The following is a 12,961-nucleotide window of genomic DNA, read 5'->3' on the forward strand; positions in this document are numbered from 1 at the left end:
AGACTCCAAGTAAACATCATCCACAATATCTAAAACAGGAGGGATAGCAAGAAGTCTGTGCTGAGGTAGTAAAAGGAACTCTCGGAGCCTTTTCTTAGAATCTGAGTAATCCTGGTCTTCCCAGTGGAAATGTTCCCTCATGGTATGTAAAGTTTCCCCAAAAGAGTAGTCTTCAGGGGGAGATGCTGAGGGAATAGAGTCTTCAGCATCAGAATCTTCATAAGGTGGAAAAGTGTAATCTTGTTCCTCAGAAGAATCTGAGGAGAGAGAAACTTGGTCAGAGGATGCATAATCCTCCTCTTGTCTTGGTCTTTTATCAGGAGGGGGATGGGAACCCCTGATAAGGGTAATCAAATCTTCAGCCATCTTAAGCATCTGTTTCTTAGGCATGGGGCCTTGAACTGTAGACTGATGTACAGTTTTCTTAGGTTTTAAAGGAGTTTTAAGCTTAGCATAAGATTTAATGGTGAGTGTAGTCGGTCTGAAGACACCTTCTGCAACCGAAGGTGTTTCCACTGCACCGGTGTCTAGTTCTGCTCCGGTGTCGGTAGATGGCTGCGTCGGCCTAGTAGACTCCACTTGGGAATCCGCAGCGGTCTGGGGTTCCAGTTCTGCAGTCGTCAGGGGCTGCGTGAACGCCTCACTGAAAACCAGATAACCGGCGACAGGCCCAGCTGAGGCCTCGGGGTCTGGCTTATTCCTAGGCTGCCTGTCCTTATCCTTGCGTTTTTTATGAATGGCAGTCGTCGGCTGCTCCGACGGCATGATATAATTAAATTTCCTACCAAAGAAATGTCGTGCAAAGTCAAAATGGTGTTTGATAGTTCGTTTATTAAACCTAGCGCAAAACCGACAACCTGTGACGTCGTGGTCTGGGCCTAGGCAAGGAATACAATAGGAGTGGAAGTCCTTATGAGGTATTTGCTTCCCACAAGAAATGCAATTGTTAACATTTTCTGACATCGGACTGAGGCAAGAAAATGTTCCCCAACAGGGTACTTAGCTTTATTGAAGACTTCGGACTGAAATTCAAATCGAAAATCTCAGGTGTCGGCCGACCGGCACTTGCGAACTGCTTCTGCTTCGGGCACCGCGTGGCAAGAAAGACTGAAGAAAATGGCGTCTGATGCCTCCTATATACCCCTGGCACACTGACGTCAGGGAAGAAGCGACAGCAACCGACGCCGGACCAAGACTTTGGAATTCGGGCCGACTGCGAGACCGCCTGACGGCAGGATAACCCAAGTGTGATGACTGCAGCAGGGTAACACGATGAATATCAGGTTTTCCCTGACTGACTGCCTGAATCAGGCAGTCGTCTAAGTAGAGGTAAATTTGAATATTCCTTTGTCTGCAAAAAGCAATGGCTGGAGCCAGGCATTTTGTGAAAACTCCGGGAGCAGTGGATAAGCCAAAGGGAAGCGCAGAGAACTGAAAGTGCATAGATCCTGCCATGAAACGTAGATATTTCCTGCAAGAATCCCTGATTGGGATGTGGAGATAGGCCTCTTTTAGGTCTAGGGGGACTAACCAAACATCCCTGGATAGCATAGGAAAAAGATGCTGGAGGGTGAGCATTTTTAATTTTGGTATCACCAGGAAGGTGTTTAGAATTGATAGATAGAGGACTGGGCGTCAGGTGCCCTCTTTTCTGGGTACCAGGAAAAGCCTGGAATAGAAGCCTTGGCCTATATGGTCTGCAGGAACAGGCTGCATTGCCCTCAATGACAGCAGGTAATGGACTTGGTTTTGGGCCTCAGCCCACTGGTTTGGAGGAAGATCTGGACACCCTTCTGGGGTTGGCAGAGTGTGAAAATAAAATTTGTATCATTGGCCCAGTTTTTTGCATGGGAGGGGAGTATTCCTCAGAGGGGCACAAGCACGTGGGCAGAGGTAAGGGGTGGAGTTATAGAGTCATTATGAGTTCTTTCCATAAGGGGTTGGCTTAGCACTCCCTGTTTTTGAAGTGGAGGAACTCCATTGCTTAGATCTCTGCATTCCCTGAGACTGCTGTCTGGGGGGGGGTCTTGCTTCCCCTAGGTCTCGTCTGAGCTGGCCTTGAGGGCGCTGGAAAGGACCAGTGCTTGGAGGGGCAATGCCTACTGAACCTCCGAGGCTGGACCTGTATGAAGTCTGTCTGCATGGATTTAGCTTTTTCTTCCACCTTTTTTAAGAACTCTCTGCCTTGGTGCCAAACAAATTGTCTTTGTTCAGTGGTGCATCCAATAGTTTTGATTTGACATGGTCTGGCAAGGTCTATTCCTTAAGCCAAGCATGACTTCCAAGTACAGATCCTGTGACTGCTGCCCTGCAGGATGCTTCTAGGGCGTGAAAGCCATATTGCAAGGTGTGTTTAGAAACTTGGCTTGAAGAATGCATAAGTTCCTGTAATTCTTTATTTTTTGCACAGCCAGAAAGGTAGATATTGTTTGTTTAAGGAGTTCCATTGTATGTTGCTGGTATTTCAGCATGTGGAACTGACAATTTAGTGCTCTAATGGCAAGAGTTGCAGAGGTGTGTACTTTTTTGCCCCATCTGTCTATGGCTCGGGAATCCCTGTCTGAGGGGGTGAGATTCTTAGCTGTGGTTGCTTTTATTCTTCCTTTAGATCCTTGGGAGATGACCGCTGGGTCAGCAGTAGGATTTTTTAAAAGAAATTTGTGTGAGTCAGGGACTCTAATACCTGTCAGGTTTCCTGGGAGCTGATGAGAGGGTGTCAGGAGTTAAATCCAGGACAGGAGGAACGGCTAAAGATCTGTGTTGTGGTAAATCTAAGAATTCCCCGAGTCTCTTTTTGGACTGAGGATAGTCCTGACATTCTCATTGGAAATGCTCCCTTAAAGTATGTAGGGTTTCACCAAATGAAAAATCCTCTGGAGAAGAGTTAGAAGGAATGGATTCCTCTGCATATGAATCTTCATAAGCAGCCAAGGGTTGCAGGTCTTCATATTCTGAAACCTGAGTCATCGGACTCCTGGTCAGATAAAACTGCTGGGGACAAGTCTCTTTCTTTTGGAAGGGGAAAGGCTGGCTTCCCCTAATAAGCATGATAAGGTCTTCTGCCATTTTAAGCATTTAACACTGAGGCATGGAATCAGGTGCTTGAGCTTGGGTCGTCTGTTTTTTAGGCATAGTTCGTACCCTGGGTCTTTCTAACTCGGTAGTTTTAGAAAGAACTGAAGACGCGAAAGAAGTTGTCAGTTTGTGTCGAATATCGGCAGTGCGAAGAACTTCCTCGGAAGCCGGTACCTGCTCAACGGCTCCGGACCCATCCAAGGTAGAGATAGTACAGCTGTGTACACTTACCATAAATATAGATGTTCGGGTGTATTCACTGTTGCAGTCATTACATTTGGGGTAATCTGCTGGCAGGTTGCCCTCAGTCGGCCTGAATAACAAAGTCTTGGGTCCTGTGTCGGTTTCCGTCTCCTCTTCCATTACATCAGGTCGTCAGGGGTATAAAACATGCATCCAATGCCATTTTATTCAGTTTTTCTTGCCCCAGATGTCAGATGCCCCACCAAATGGGGAGAAAAAAAAATAATTTTATATAGATATATATATATATATATATATATATATATATATAAATAGAAATGTATGTAAATGCACTTTTAGCAACATAAACTTTACCTTCATCTGAAAGCAAATACACCACAAAAGCTTTAGTAAATAGTGAAGGAAAGAAAAGGTATAGAAAAGGGGGATGGCGGGTGGGTAACCCGGACTGCAACAGTGAATACACTCGAACATCTACATTTATGGTAAGTTTACACAACTGTACTATGTTCTTCGTGTTTCACTGTTGCAGTCATTACATTTGGGTAGAATCCCAAAGCTATGGATGGGAGGATGAAACTAAATAGCATTAGGAGCGGCTATAAGGCCCTGCAGAACTGCAGTGGCAAAGCCTGCTCTGGATTTGGAGAAGAGAAGCAAATGATAATGCTTTGTGAAGGTATGAACAGAGCTCCAAGTAGCAGCCTCTAGAATGTCTTTGGTTGGAACCCCTCTGAGAAAAGCTGCTGAGGTATAGGCAGCCCTGGTGGAATGTGACCTGATCCCCTTGGGCACAGGTTTACCATGGTGCAAGTAGAAGAAACAAATGCAGTGGCTTATCCTCTTAGAAACAGTCTGCTTTGATATAGCCTTCTCCTCTGACCCTGCAGCAAATACTACCAGTAGTTGCTCAGACTTTCTTATTGATTTGGTCCTGTTTAAGTAGAATCTTAGTTGTCTGTGTACATCCAATGAATGCCGAATCCGCTCCCCCTTGTTCTGCGGATTTGGGTAAAATGTTGGCAGGTGAATTGTCTGGTTAAGAGCCACAATGGATACCACCTTACGCATAAAAGAAGGATTGGTCCTGAGGGACACCCTGTCCGGGTAAAATGTAATAAAAGGCTCCGCAGCCATGAGAGCCTGTAGTTCTGAAACCCTTCTTGCTGAAGTGACTGCCAAGAGGAAAGCTGTTTTCCAAGATAGAAATTTTATATCTGCAGTAGCTGCTGGTTCAAAAGGAGGCAGGGTGAGTTTTTCCAGCACAAAGTTGAGGTCCCATGTAGGAGATGGTGATCTTCTGGGAGGCCTTAAATTCTTGGCCCCTCTAAGATACTGTTTAAGCAGAGGATGAGAAAAGAGGGGAGGGCTCTGTGTTGTAATGAGCCAAGATGGCAGAGGCATGTATTTTTATTGAAGAAAAAGATAGGCCCTTGTCAAGCATCTCAAATATTGTAAAATCTGAGGAATATTGGGCTTTGCTGTGTCCGTTTCCTTGTGTTTGATTCCAAGCACAGAATCTCTTCCATTTGTCAGCATAAAATTTTCTAGTACTAGGCCTTCTGGCTTCCAAAATGACATCACAGATTTACTGAGAGGTGTTTGAATAATTAAATGATCAGCCATGTTGCAAGGTTCAGAGTTTGCAGCCGAGTGTGCAGAATTTGATTGTTCTGCTGAGACAGTAGATGGAGGTATTTGAGGCAAATACCAAGGAGGAAGTTGAGACATATTCCTTAGAATTGGGTACCAGTGCTGGCAAGGCCAGTCCGGAGAAAGTAGGATCATTTTTGGTTTTTCCTGTCTGACTTTTAGTAAGACCTTGGAGAGAAGAGGCAGGGGGGAAAGGCATAGACTGATAGGTTTTTTCAACTGAAGGATAGGGCATCCACTTTCCATGCTTTTCTGTGATAAGTTCTTGTGCAGAATTTGTCCAGCTGATAATTTTGGGGAGAGGCAAATAGATCTATGTCTGGGCTCCCCCATTCCTGTGTTAACATGCTGAAGATTTGTGGATCCAGTTTCCATTTGTGTGGGTCCATAAGATTTCTGCTTAGGTCATCTGCCAGAGTATTTTGTTTTCCTGGCAGGAATTGAGCTTGAAGATGCATTTGGTAAGTCAAAGCTGTGTTCCACAATGCCATGGCTAGTCAGCAAAGGGGGTAGGAATGTGTACCCCCCTGCTTGTTTATGTACCACATAACCGTGGTGTTGTCTGTCTTTACTAGTAATTGTCCTGGATGAGGTAAGTCCTTAAAGGCTGTCAGAGCATTCTGAACAGCTAGCATCTCTTTCTGGTTGATATACAGATGCATTTGTTTTGGGCTCGATTTGCCCTGAATGCATCTCCCTGCCAGGTGGGCCCCCCCAAGCATAGTCTGATGCGTCTGTAGTTAGGGTTTGGGTGGCAGCGGGTAGAATGAATGACAGTCCCTTGTTTTGGTGACATGTCTCTGCCCACCAAAGAAACTCCTGTTGCAGGCAGGGAATGAGAGGAATCATTGTTTCCAGACTATGACAATGTTGATGTTGACTGCATAAACTTTTTAGGTACCAACGTAGTTTCCTCATATGCAGTCTCGCATATGGAATTAGTAGAATGCAGGATGCCATGAACCCAAAGCCTGCAGAATTTGTCTTGCAGATAACTGGGTTTTTGTTGCCATTTGTTTGAAGTATGTTGTCAGTTGCCTTTGTATGGCGTAAGGTAAGCCATCTGGGCAGTTATATTCAAGCTTGCACCCAGGAATGTAATTATTTGAGAGGGTACCAATTGGGATTTCTTTTTGTTTATTGTGTACTCTAGGCATGTTAGAAGCCTTTTTACAAACGCCAGATGTTGAAGAGTGTCCTTGTCCTCTGCTTCAATGAGACAGTCATCCAGATGAGGATAAATTTGTATGCTTCTTTGTCTGCAGAATGCAATTACTGGTGCCAGGTACTTTGTAAAGACCCTGGGTGCAGTAGATAAGCCAAAGGGCAGTGCAGAGAATTGGTAATGCAAAAAACCTGCCTTGAAGCGGAGGTATCTTTCTGCATGATTCCCTTACTGGGATATGCAGGTATGCCTCTTTTAAGTCTAGAGTCACTAACCAAGCGTTCCTGCCCAGCACAGGCAGTAGCTGTTGTAAAGTCAGCATTTTGAATTTTAAATCGTATTGGACGCCAGGCATTGTCTTTTCTGGGTACCAGGAAAAGTCTTGAATAAAAACCTTGTCCTTTAACCTTTTCTGGTACTGGTTGAATAGCCCCCATATCCATGAGGGACATAACTTGTTTCTGAGCCTCTGCCCACTGATTTTGTGGCAGATCTGGCCAACCGTTTGGAATTGGCAAAGTATGGAAATGAAATCTGTATCCCTGGGATACTACGTTTAATACCCACTTGTCCTGGGTAATTAACTGCCAATTTTGAGCATGAAGTGCTAGTTTTCCCCTCAAGGGGGCTACCAAATGATAAGTGCTTGGTGAAGGTAGAGGGAAGTCATTGAGACTGCTTACTGTAGGGTTGTGCTTTGTTTCCTCCAGATTTGGAGGTGGAGGCACCCGATTGCTTTGACCTGTAAGAACCCTGTGATTGGTATCTGGAGCCTTTTGAGCGCCTGGATTTGCCTTGAGTGGCTCTGTTGGACACAGGAAAGGTCCAATTTTTAGTAGGCCAATGCCTACTGAACCTGGGTGGCTGCACTTGCAGGTAATCTTTTACAGTTTGCACAGATTTAGCATTGTCTTCCATTTTCTTTAAAACCTCTTCTGCCTTATTACCCAACAGAGTATCATGCTGCAAGGGGGAATCCAACAATTTAACTTTAACATGATCAGGCAGATTTTGCTCCTTGAGCAAGGCATGCCTTCTAGTCATAGATACAGTAACTGCGGCCCTGCAAGAGGCCTCCAAGGAATCAAAACCACACTGCAAAGTATGCTTTCCAACCTGTTCTGCTGAATGCAATAATTCCTGTAATTTTTTATTTTCCACACAATCAGAAATCAACATAATTTTCTGTTTCAGTAAGCCCATAACATGCTGTTAATATTTAAGCATATGAAACTGGCAGTTTAAGGCCCTAATTGCCAAGGTTGCAGACATATAAACCTTCTTTCCCCATCTATCCAGCGCCCTGGAATCTCTATCAGAAGGGGTAGGATTTTTGGCTGTAGAGGCCTTTACACCCTTGGGACCCTGTGGAATAGTCTCAGGATCAGCAGCAGGATTTTTGAATAGAAATTTGTGGGAGTCAGGAACCCTGTAATATCTGTCTGGCTTACTAGGAGCTGGAGGTAGGGAATCAGAAGCCATGTTGATTCCGAGAACACATCATCAACAATGTCTAATACAGGAGGTAGTGCCAAAGGCCTATGCTGAGGAAGAAGAAGGAAATCCCTAAGCCTCTTTTTTGATTCAAAGAAGTCCTGACTCACCCAGTGAAAATGTTCCCTTAAAGTATGCAAAGTTTCTTCAAAAGTGTAATCCTCAGGAGGAGATGCAGATGGGATGGATTCTTCTGCATCAGAATCCTCATAGGATGGAACAGAAAATTCCTGATCAGAAGAGGAATCAGAAGAAATGGCAACCTGATCTGAAGATTCATAATCAGTGCCTTGCCTAGGCCTCTTAGCGGGGGGGGGGGGGGGGGGTTGGGAACCCCTGATCAAGGAAATGAAGTCCTCAGCCATTTTGATCATCTGTTTTTTAAGCATAAGGGCCTGAGCACGTGGCTCATGCATCAGTTTTTCAGACATAGAAGATGTTTTTGAGGCTGGCGGTTTAATATAAAAAATGTTGAGGCCTGAAAACACCCACAGAAGCCGGTGCCTGATCAGCGGCTCCAGACCCTTCCAAGGAAGAGGCATCTGCGGGTTCAATATTCAGAGATTCTCGCGGCATACTGGACTCCGAATGGGTCTCGGTAGAGTCCTGCGACTCAAAAGTAGCAGGTATCAGGGGCTGCAAAAGCACCTCACAGAGTACCGGCGACTGACTTAGGAGAAGCTTCGTCGTCGGTTTTGGATCTTGACGGTCTGTCTCTTTTTCTTTGCGCTTTTTGTGAACTCCGGTAGTCGGATTGCTAGCCAACGACATTTCAGGATAATTAAATCTTGATCCAAAATATTTAGAAGCAAGTGCGTTGGTTAAATCTAGCACAAAACCGACAGCAAGGCAAGTTATGATCTGGGCCTAGGCAAGGAATACAGTACAAATGAAAATCCTTATGACGTATTTGTTTCCCACAAGTAATGCAATTATTAACTTTTACTGACATCGGTAAGAAGCAAGAAAAAGTTTCCCCAACAGGGTACTTAGCTTTAGTTTGAAGACTTCGGTTCTGAAACTCGAATGCGAAAATTTCAGGAGTCGGCCGACCGGCACTTGCGAACTGCTTCTGCTTCGGGCACCGCGCGGCAAGAAAGTCTGAATGGAAGAGGAGACAGCAACCAACACAGTTGTTTGTTATTCAGGCCGACTGAGGGCAACCTGCCAGCAGATTTCCCCAAATGTAATTACTGCAACAGTGAAACACGAAGAACATCCACAGGATCCTTAGTCAAAGAAGAGTCTCGTGGCATACTGGACTCCGAATGGGTCGCTGTAGCGGCCTGTGAATCCACAGAATCGGGCATCAGGGGCTGCGAAAATGCCTCACCGAGGACTGGCAAACTGGCGACTAGCTTAACGGAAGTGCTGTTGCCAGTTTTGGACCTGTGTGGTCTGTCTCCGTCTTTATCCTTACGTTTTTTTGGAAAATCAGTAGTCTGATGGCTTACCAAAGCCATATCGGAATACGGAGATAGACAGCGAAAATATTTAGCTATAATAAGGGCCTGACGACGTATAGTTCTGGTGCTGATCAAAGCACAAAACAGACAGCGAGGGACGTTGTGGTCTGGACCTAAACAGGTGACGCAGTAAGAATGGAAATCTCGGTGTGGTACTTACTTTTCACAGGCGAGAAATTTGTTAACTTTTTCTGACATCGTTTAGAGCAAGAAAAAAGGATCCCCAGTGGGGTACTTGGCTTTAGAAGACTTCAACTTCAATTCGGAAAAGAAAACTCAGGTAGCGGCAGAAGGGCACTCGTGCGAACTGCTTCTGCTTTGGGCTCCTTGGCAAGAAAGATTGATGTAATGGCGTCGGCTGCCTGATTTTATACCACTAATGACCTGACTTCAGTCCTGGAGTGACAGCAACCGACGCAGAAATACTAAGCCTCTGGTAATCGGGCCGACTGAGGGCTAACCCCTGGCATGATAATCCAAGTGTGATGACTGCAACAGTGAAAGACGAAGAACATCTGAAAATGCCAGGAAGCAACAGAGAAACGTAAAAACTTCTTGAAAAGGAGATGAATAAGGATATGGAGATAAGCATCCGTGAGATCCAGAGATACCAGATAAGCCTGAAGAAGCAAAAAAGGAACAAAGTCTGAAGGGACAACATTCAAAAAGAGGGCACCTTCCAAAAAGTGTTCAGATGAGGCAGGTCTAGAATTGGTCTCCAGGTACTCTTCTTTGCTGGGCACTAGAATCATCCTGGAGTAAAATCCCCTCACCCTTTCGGACACAGGTACTTCTTGAATATTACCCTGATTCAAAAGATCTTGAAGCACCCCTGGAAAGGACAGCTTTTCCTGAGGGGGCTGAGGAATTTCCATAAAAAGGAGTAGAGATTTTTAGACCATGAAATACCCCTGGGCAGATAATGGAAAGAACCCAAGAATCCTAAGTAATCTTTAGCCAAACAAGAAGACCTGGTTTATCAGGAAATGGAGACTTCTGAGGCACAAAAGTCTGAGCAGCCTTCACAGTATGCGCCCGCTTGCCACCTTTTTTACCTTTAGAAGGCACATGAACTTTGCCTTCTGCTGTGACCTATCAATCACAGCAGAAAACCACTCAAATTTGCCATTTGATAAACATGAAGGGGAAGTGTTTAGGAGGAGGAGAGATTAGTTTAAGGACTACAAGTCAGGCATAACAAAAGAATGAAAACTGGCCACTTTAGAAATGAAAAGAAGTAACAGGCACTGAAAATACTGTTGTGTGTGATTATCCCCATTTGACTTTTAAGTAGTCATTGAAAAGCAAGAAATGTTCATTAAACCTGAATGACAAAGAAAGCAGGGTATATGTGAAAACACATGTAAAGTAAAGTACAGTTGTGTACACTTAGCAGAAATGTAGATGTTCGAGTGTATTCACTGTTGCAGTCATTAGCAGATAACCCAAATGTAATGACTGCAACAGTGAAACACGAAGACCACCTGCACTAACAGGAGTTTAAGGACTATGATAAATAATTTAAAGCCAAACACTGCAATGTAGGATACCTAGAGGTATACTAAAAAAAAATAAAGATGCCAGAACCTATGCGGGTAGACTCTAGAATTACATTTAAAAACATTTAAATAAGTATATAGAGTCCAAAAATGGTGTTAAAATGTAGGAAACATCAAGACATGATGAAATTAACATGTTTTTTCAGTCTGTGGGTGTGGTTTCTCCTTTAACTGCACCAGAAGAAATCTGTTCATAATGGCTGCCAACAAGATTTGAAGACAGCTGCTACCCTAGGTGAATATGGAAGCGAACAGTTTAAAGGAGCCTGAGGCAGGAGCAATAGTTATGATGATCAAAACCAACAAGTGGCTCAAGAACCCATTAGTTGTACTGGATGAGAAGGGTCTTCACTTTTGCTGTTTGTATTTATAAATATTAGTTTTTCAGTCACTACCCAAAGCAGTCAGTGTCTACCAACTTGTTTTGGTTTTTCTTCACATCAATGAAAACAGAAACAGAAAATAGACACACTTGTCCTTGGATGTGCAAGCTGAGGCATTAACCACCAAACACAGTTCACCTACTTTATTTTACAGGAATGAATAGCAGTGCCCAACAAAAGATTACAGAACTCTCTTTATCCGAGTGTTTGACTGAAGCAACAAGGACACCAGGGCAAGTGTAGAACTCATTGTGCAGGCTTACTTCTCACACGGATGAGGCCATTTTTTTTTTAATTAACACACATTCTGGCTTACTTTTGTTATTTTCTACAGTCCTTTGTCTTCTAAGGGCCAGGAAATTGACACTTTTATTTTCATGCCCATTTCTTATTTTAGACAGCTTTACAGATTTAATTTAGCTAATTTATGACTCCTAGTCTGGTCATAAGTTTTTGATTTACAACCTTATGGTTTGCACCTGCTACTTTGTCTGATCTTCCCTCCAATTTGGTGGTGCTCACATTCCCCATTATACTAGGATGAGAAGGCCCCAAGCAAACAAGGGCATGGTATGCACATACAACTGCACAAATGGATTTGAAGGAATCCATCACAAAAAAAGTGCAATATCAAGACTTACTGGTAGAAAGTAACACTAAAATAAATAAATGAAACATTCTTCTGTAGTTCCAAGTACCTGTTTTTGTACTGCCACCAGCATGCTGGAGACCTGAAGTCTGACGTTTCTCCTCCAGCAGAAGCCGTACGTCTTCAACTTTCTCTGTTTTGCTTCCAATTCGATCCTTAATATTACTGGCTGCTACAGTATCTGCTCTCATAGAGTTTCTGAACAGAATAGAAAAATAATTACATGAACAAAGCCTCCTATTTCGTTAGAACAGTCAAATCATTTTTAAAGACGCATTAAACAAATATATATATTTTTTAATCTCAACAGTTACAAACAGGAAAAGGCCATAACTTTTTTTTGATCCCTTGCACTTCTCAATCAAATGTTCCTCCATCCCAAGTACTCCAGTATATGGCCATTCAAGGTAGCCATCAGGGAGAGGGATATACTTTATGCTACAGCCATTCTGACCTTGTGTATATACCATAGTACAAAAGATGAGTGGGCACTTAAAGGTATGTTGCTTGCTTTTGCAACTGATATCCCCCAAATGCCCAACCCTGTAAACAGATGCCACTGTTATTTCTACAGCCCGCCCTCCCTTCCCCACAAGTCTCTAAACAGTATACTTGCCCTAAGAAACACATTCTAAACCTTACTCCAGCCACGGCAGACAAACAGGCAATGCCTCTTCATTCCTCTCGCTTCCTGGTTGGATTCTCTAGTGCAGGGGTGTCCAACCTTTTGGCTTGCTGGGGCCGCATTGAGTGAAAAGAAATTGTCTTGGGGCCGCATATAAATTATATCATGTAGTTAACTCTTTCGCTGCCACAGGAGACCAAAGTTGATCTCCTGGCTGTACGGTAGGTGCACTCGAACAATGAATAAATGCAATAAATGCCTAATATTTGCCTTAAAATTCTAATTCTCTAATCTAACAGTTAACTCTAACGTCTTAGTTAATAAATATATATATATATATATATATATATATATATATATATATATAATATTTTTTTTTTAACAAATAAGCAGATATTCACTACAGCACTAGCATTTCTCACTGGGAAAAACACTCCAGAAGTCCAACTATATAAAATGTTAATATTAGCAGTCCTGCAATACTATAATCCACAAAAATAAGCCAACAAATTTGCAATAAAGTAAAGAATTCACATTACTGAGTTAATAAAACAATTCTGAATAAGCTACAAGAGGGTCTTACCCAAACAAATGACTGGTGCCAGAAACATTGCCTCAAGTTATATGCCAAAAAATGCATCATCCCCTTTGAGGAGAGTAATGCCCCCACAAATTATCACAATAACAA

At 43.4% G+C, this 12,961-nt stretch overlaps 1 protein-coding gene across 1 annotated transcript in view; it reads right to left on the reverse strand.

The window, feature by feature from the left end:
* NCBP3 (nuclear cap binding subunit 3) overlaps positions 1-12,961 on the reverse strand; it is a 1,620,559-nt gene that overhangs the window by 397,180 nt on the left and 1,210,418 nt on the right. The window contains exon 11 of the mRNA XM_044054866.1: positions 11,698-11,846. Coding sequence (XP_043910801.1) covers positions 11,698-11,846 — 149 coding nt within the window. The remainder of the gene's footprint in view (positions 1-11,697; positions 11,847-12,961) is intronic.

The sequence above is a fragment of the Protopterus annectens genome, chromosome 13.part0 (genome assembly GCF_019279795.1).
Source record: "Protopterus annectens isolate FY-2018-M chromosome 13.part0, PAN1.0, whole genome shotgun sequence".
Taxonomy (NCBI): Eukaryota; Metazoa; Chordata; order Ceratodontiformes; family Protopteridae; genus Protopterus; species Protopterus annectens.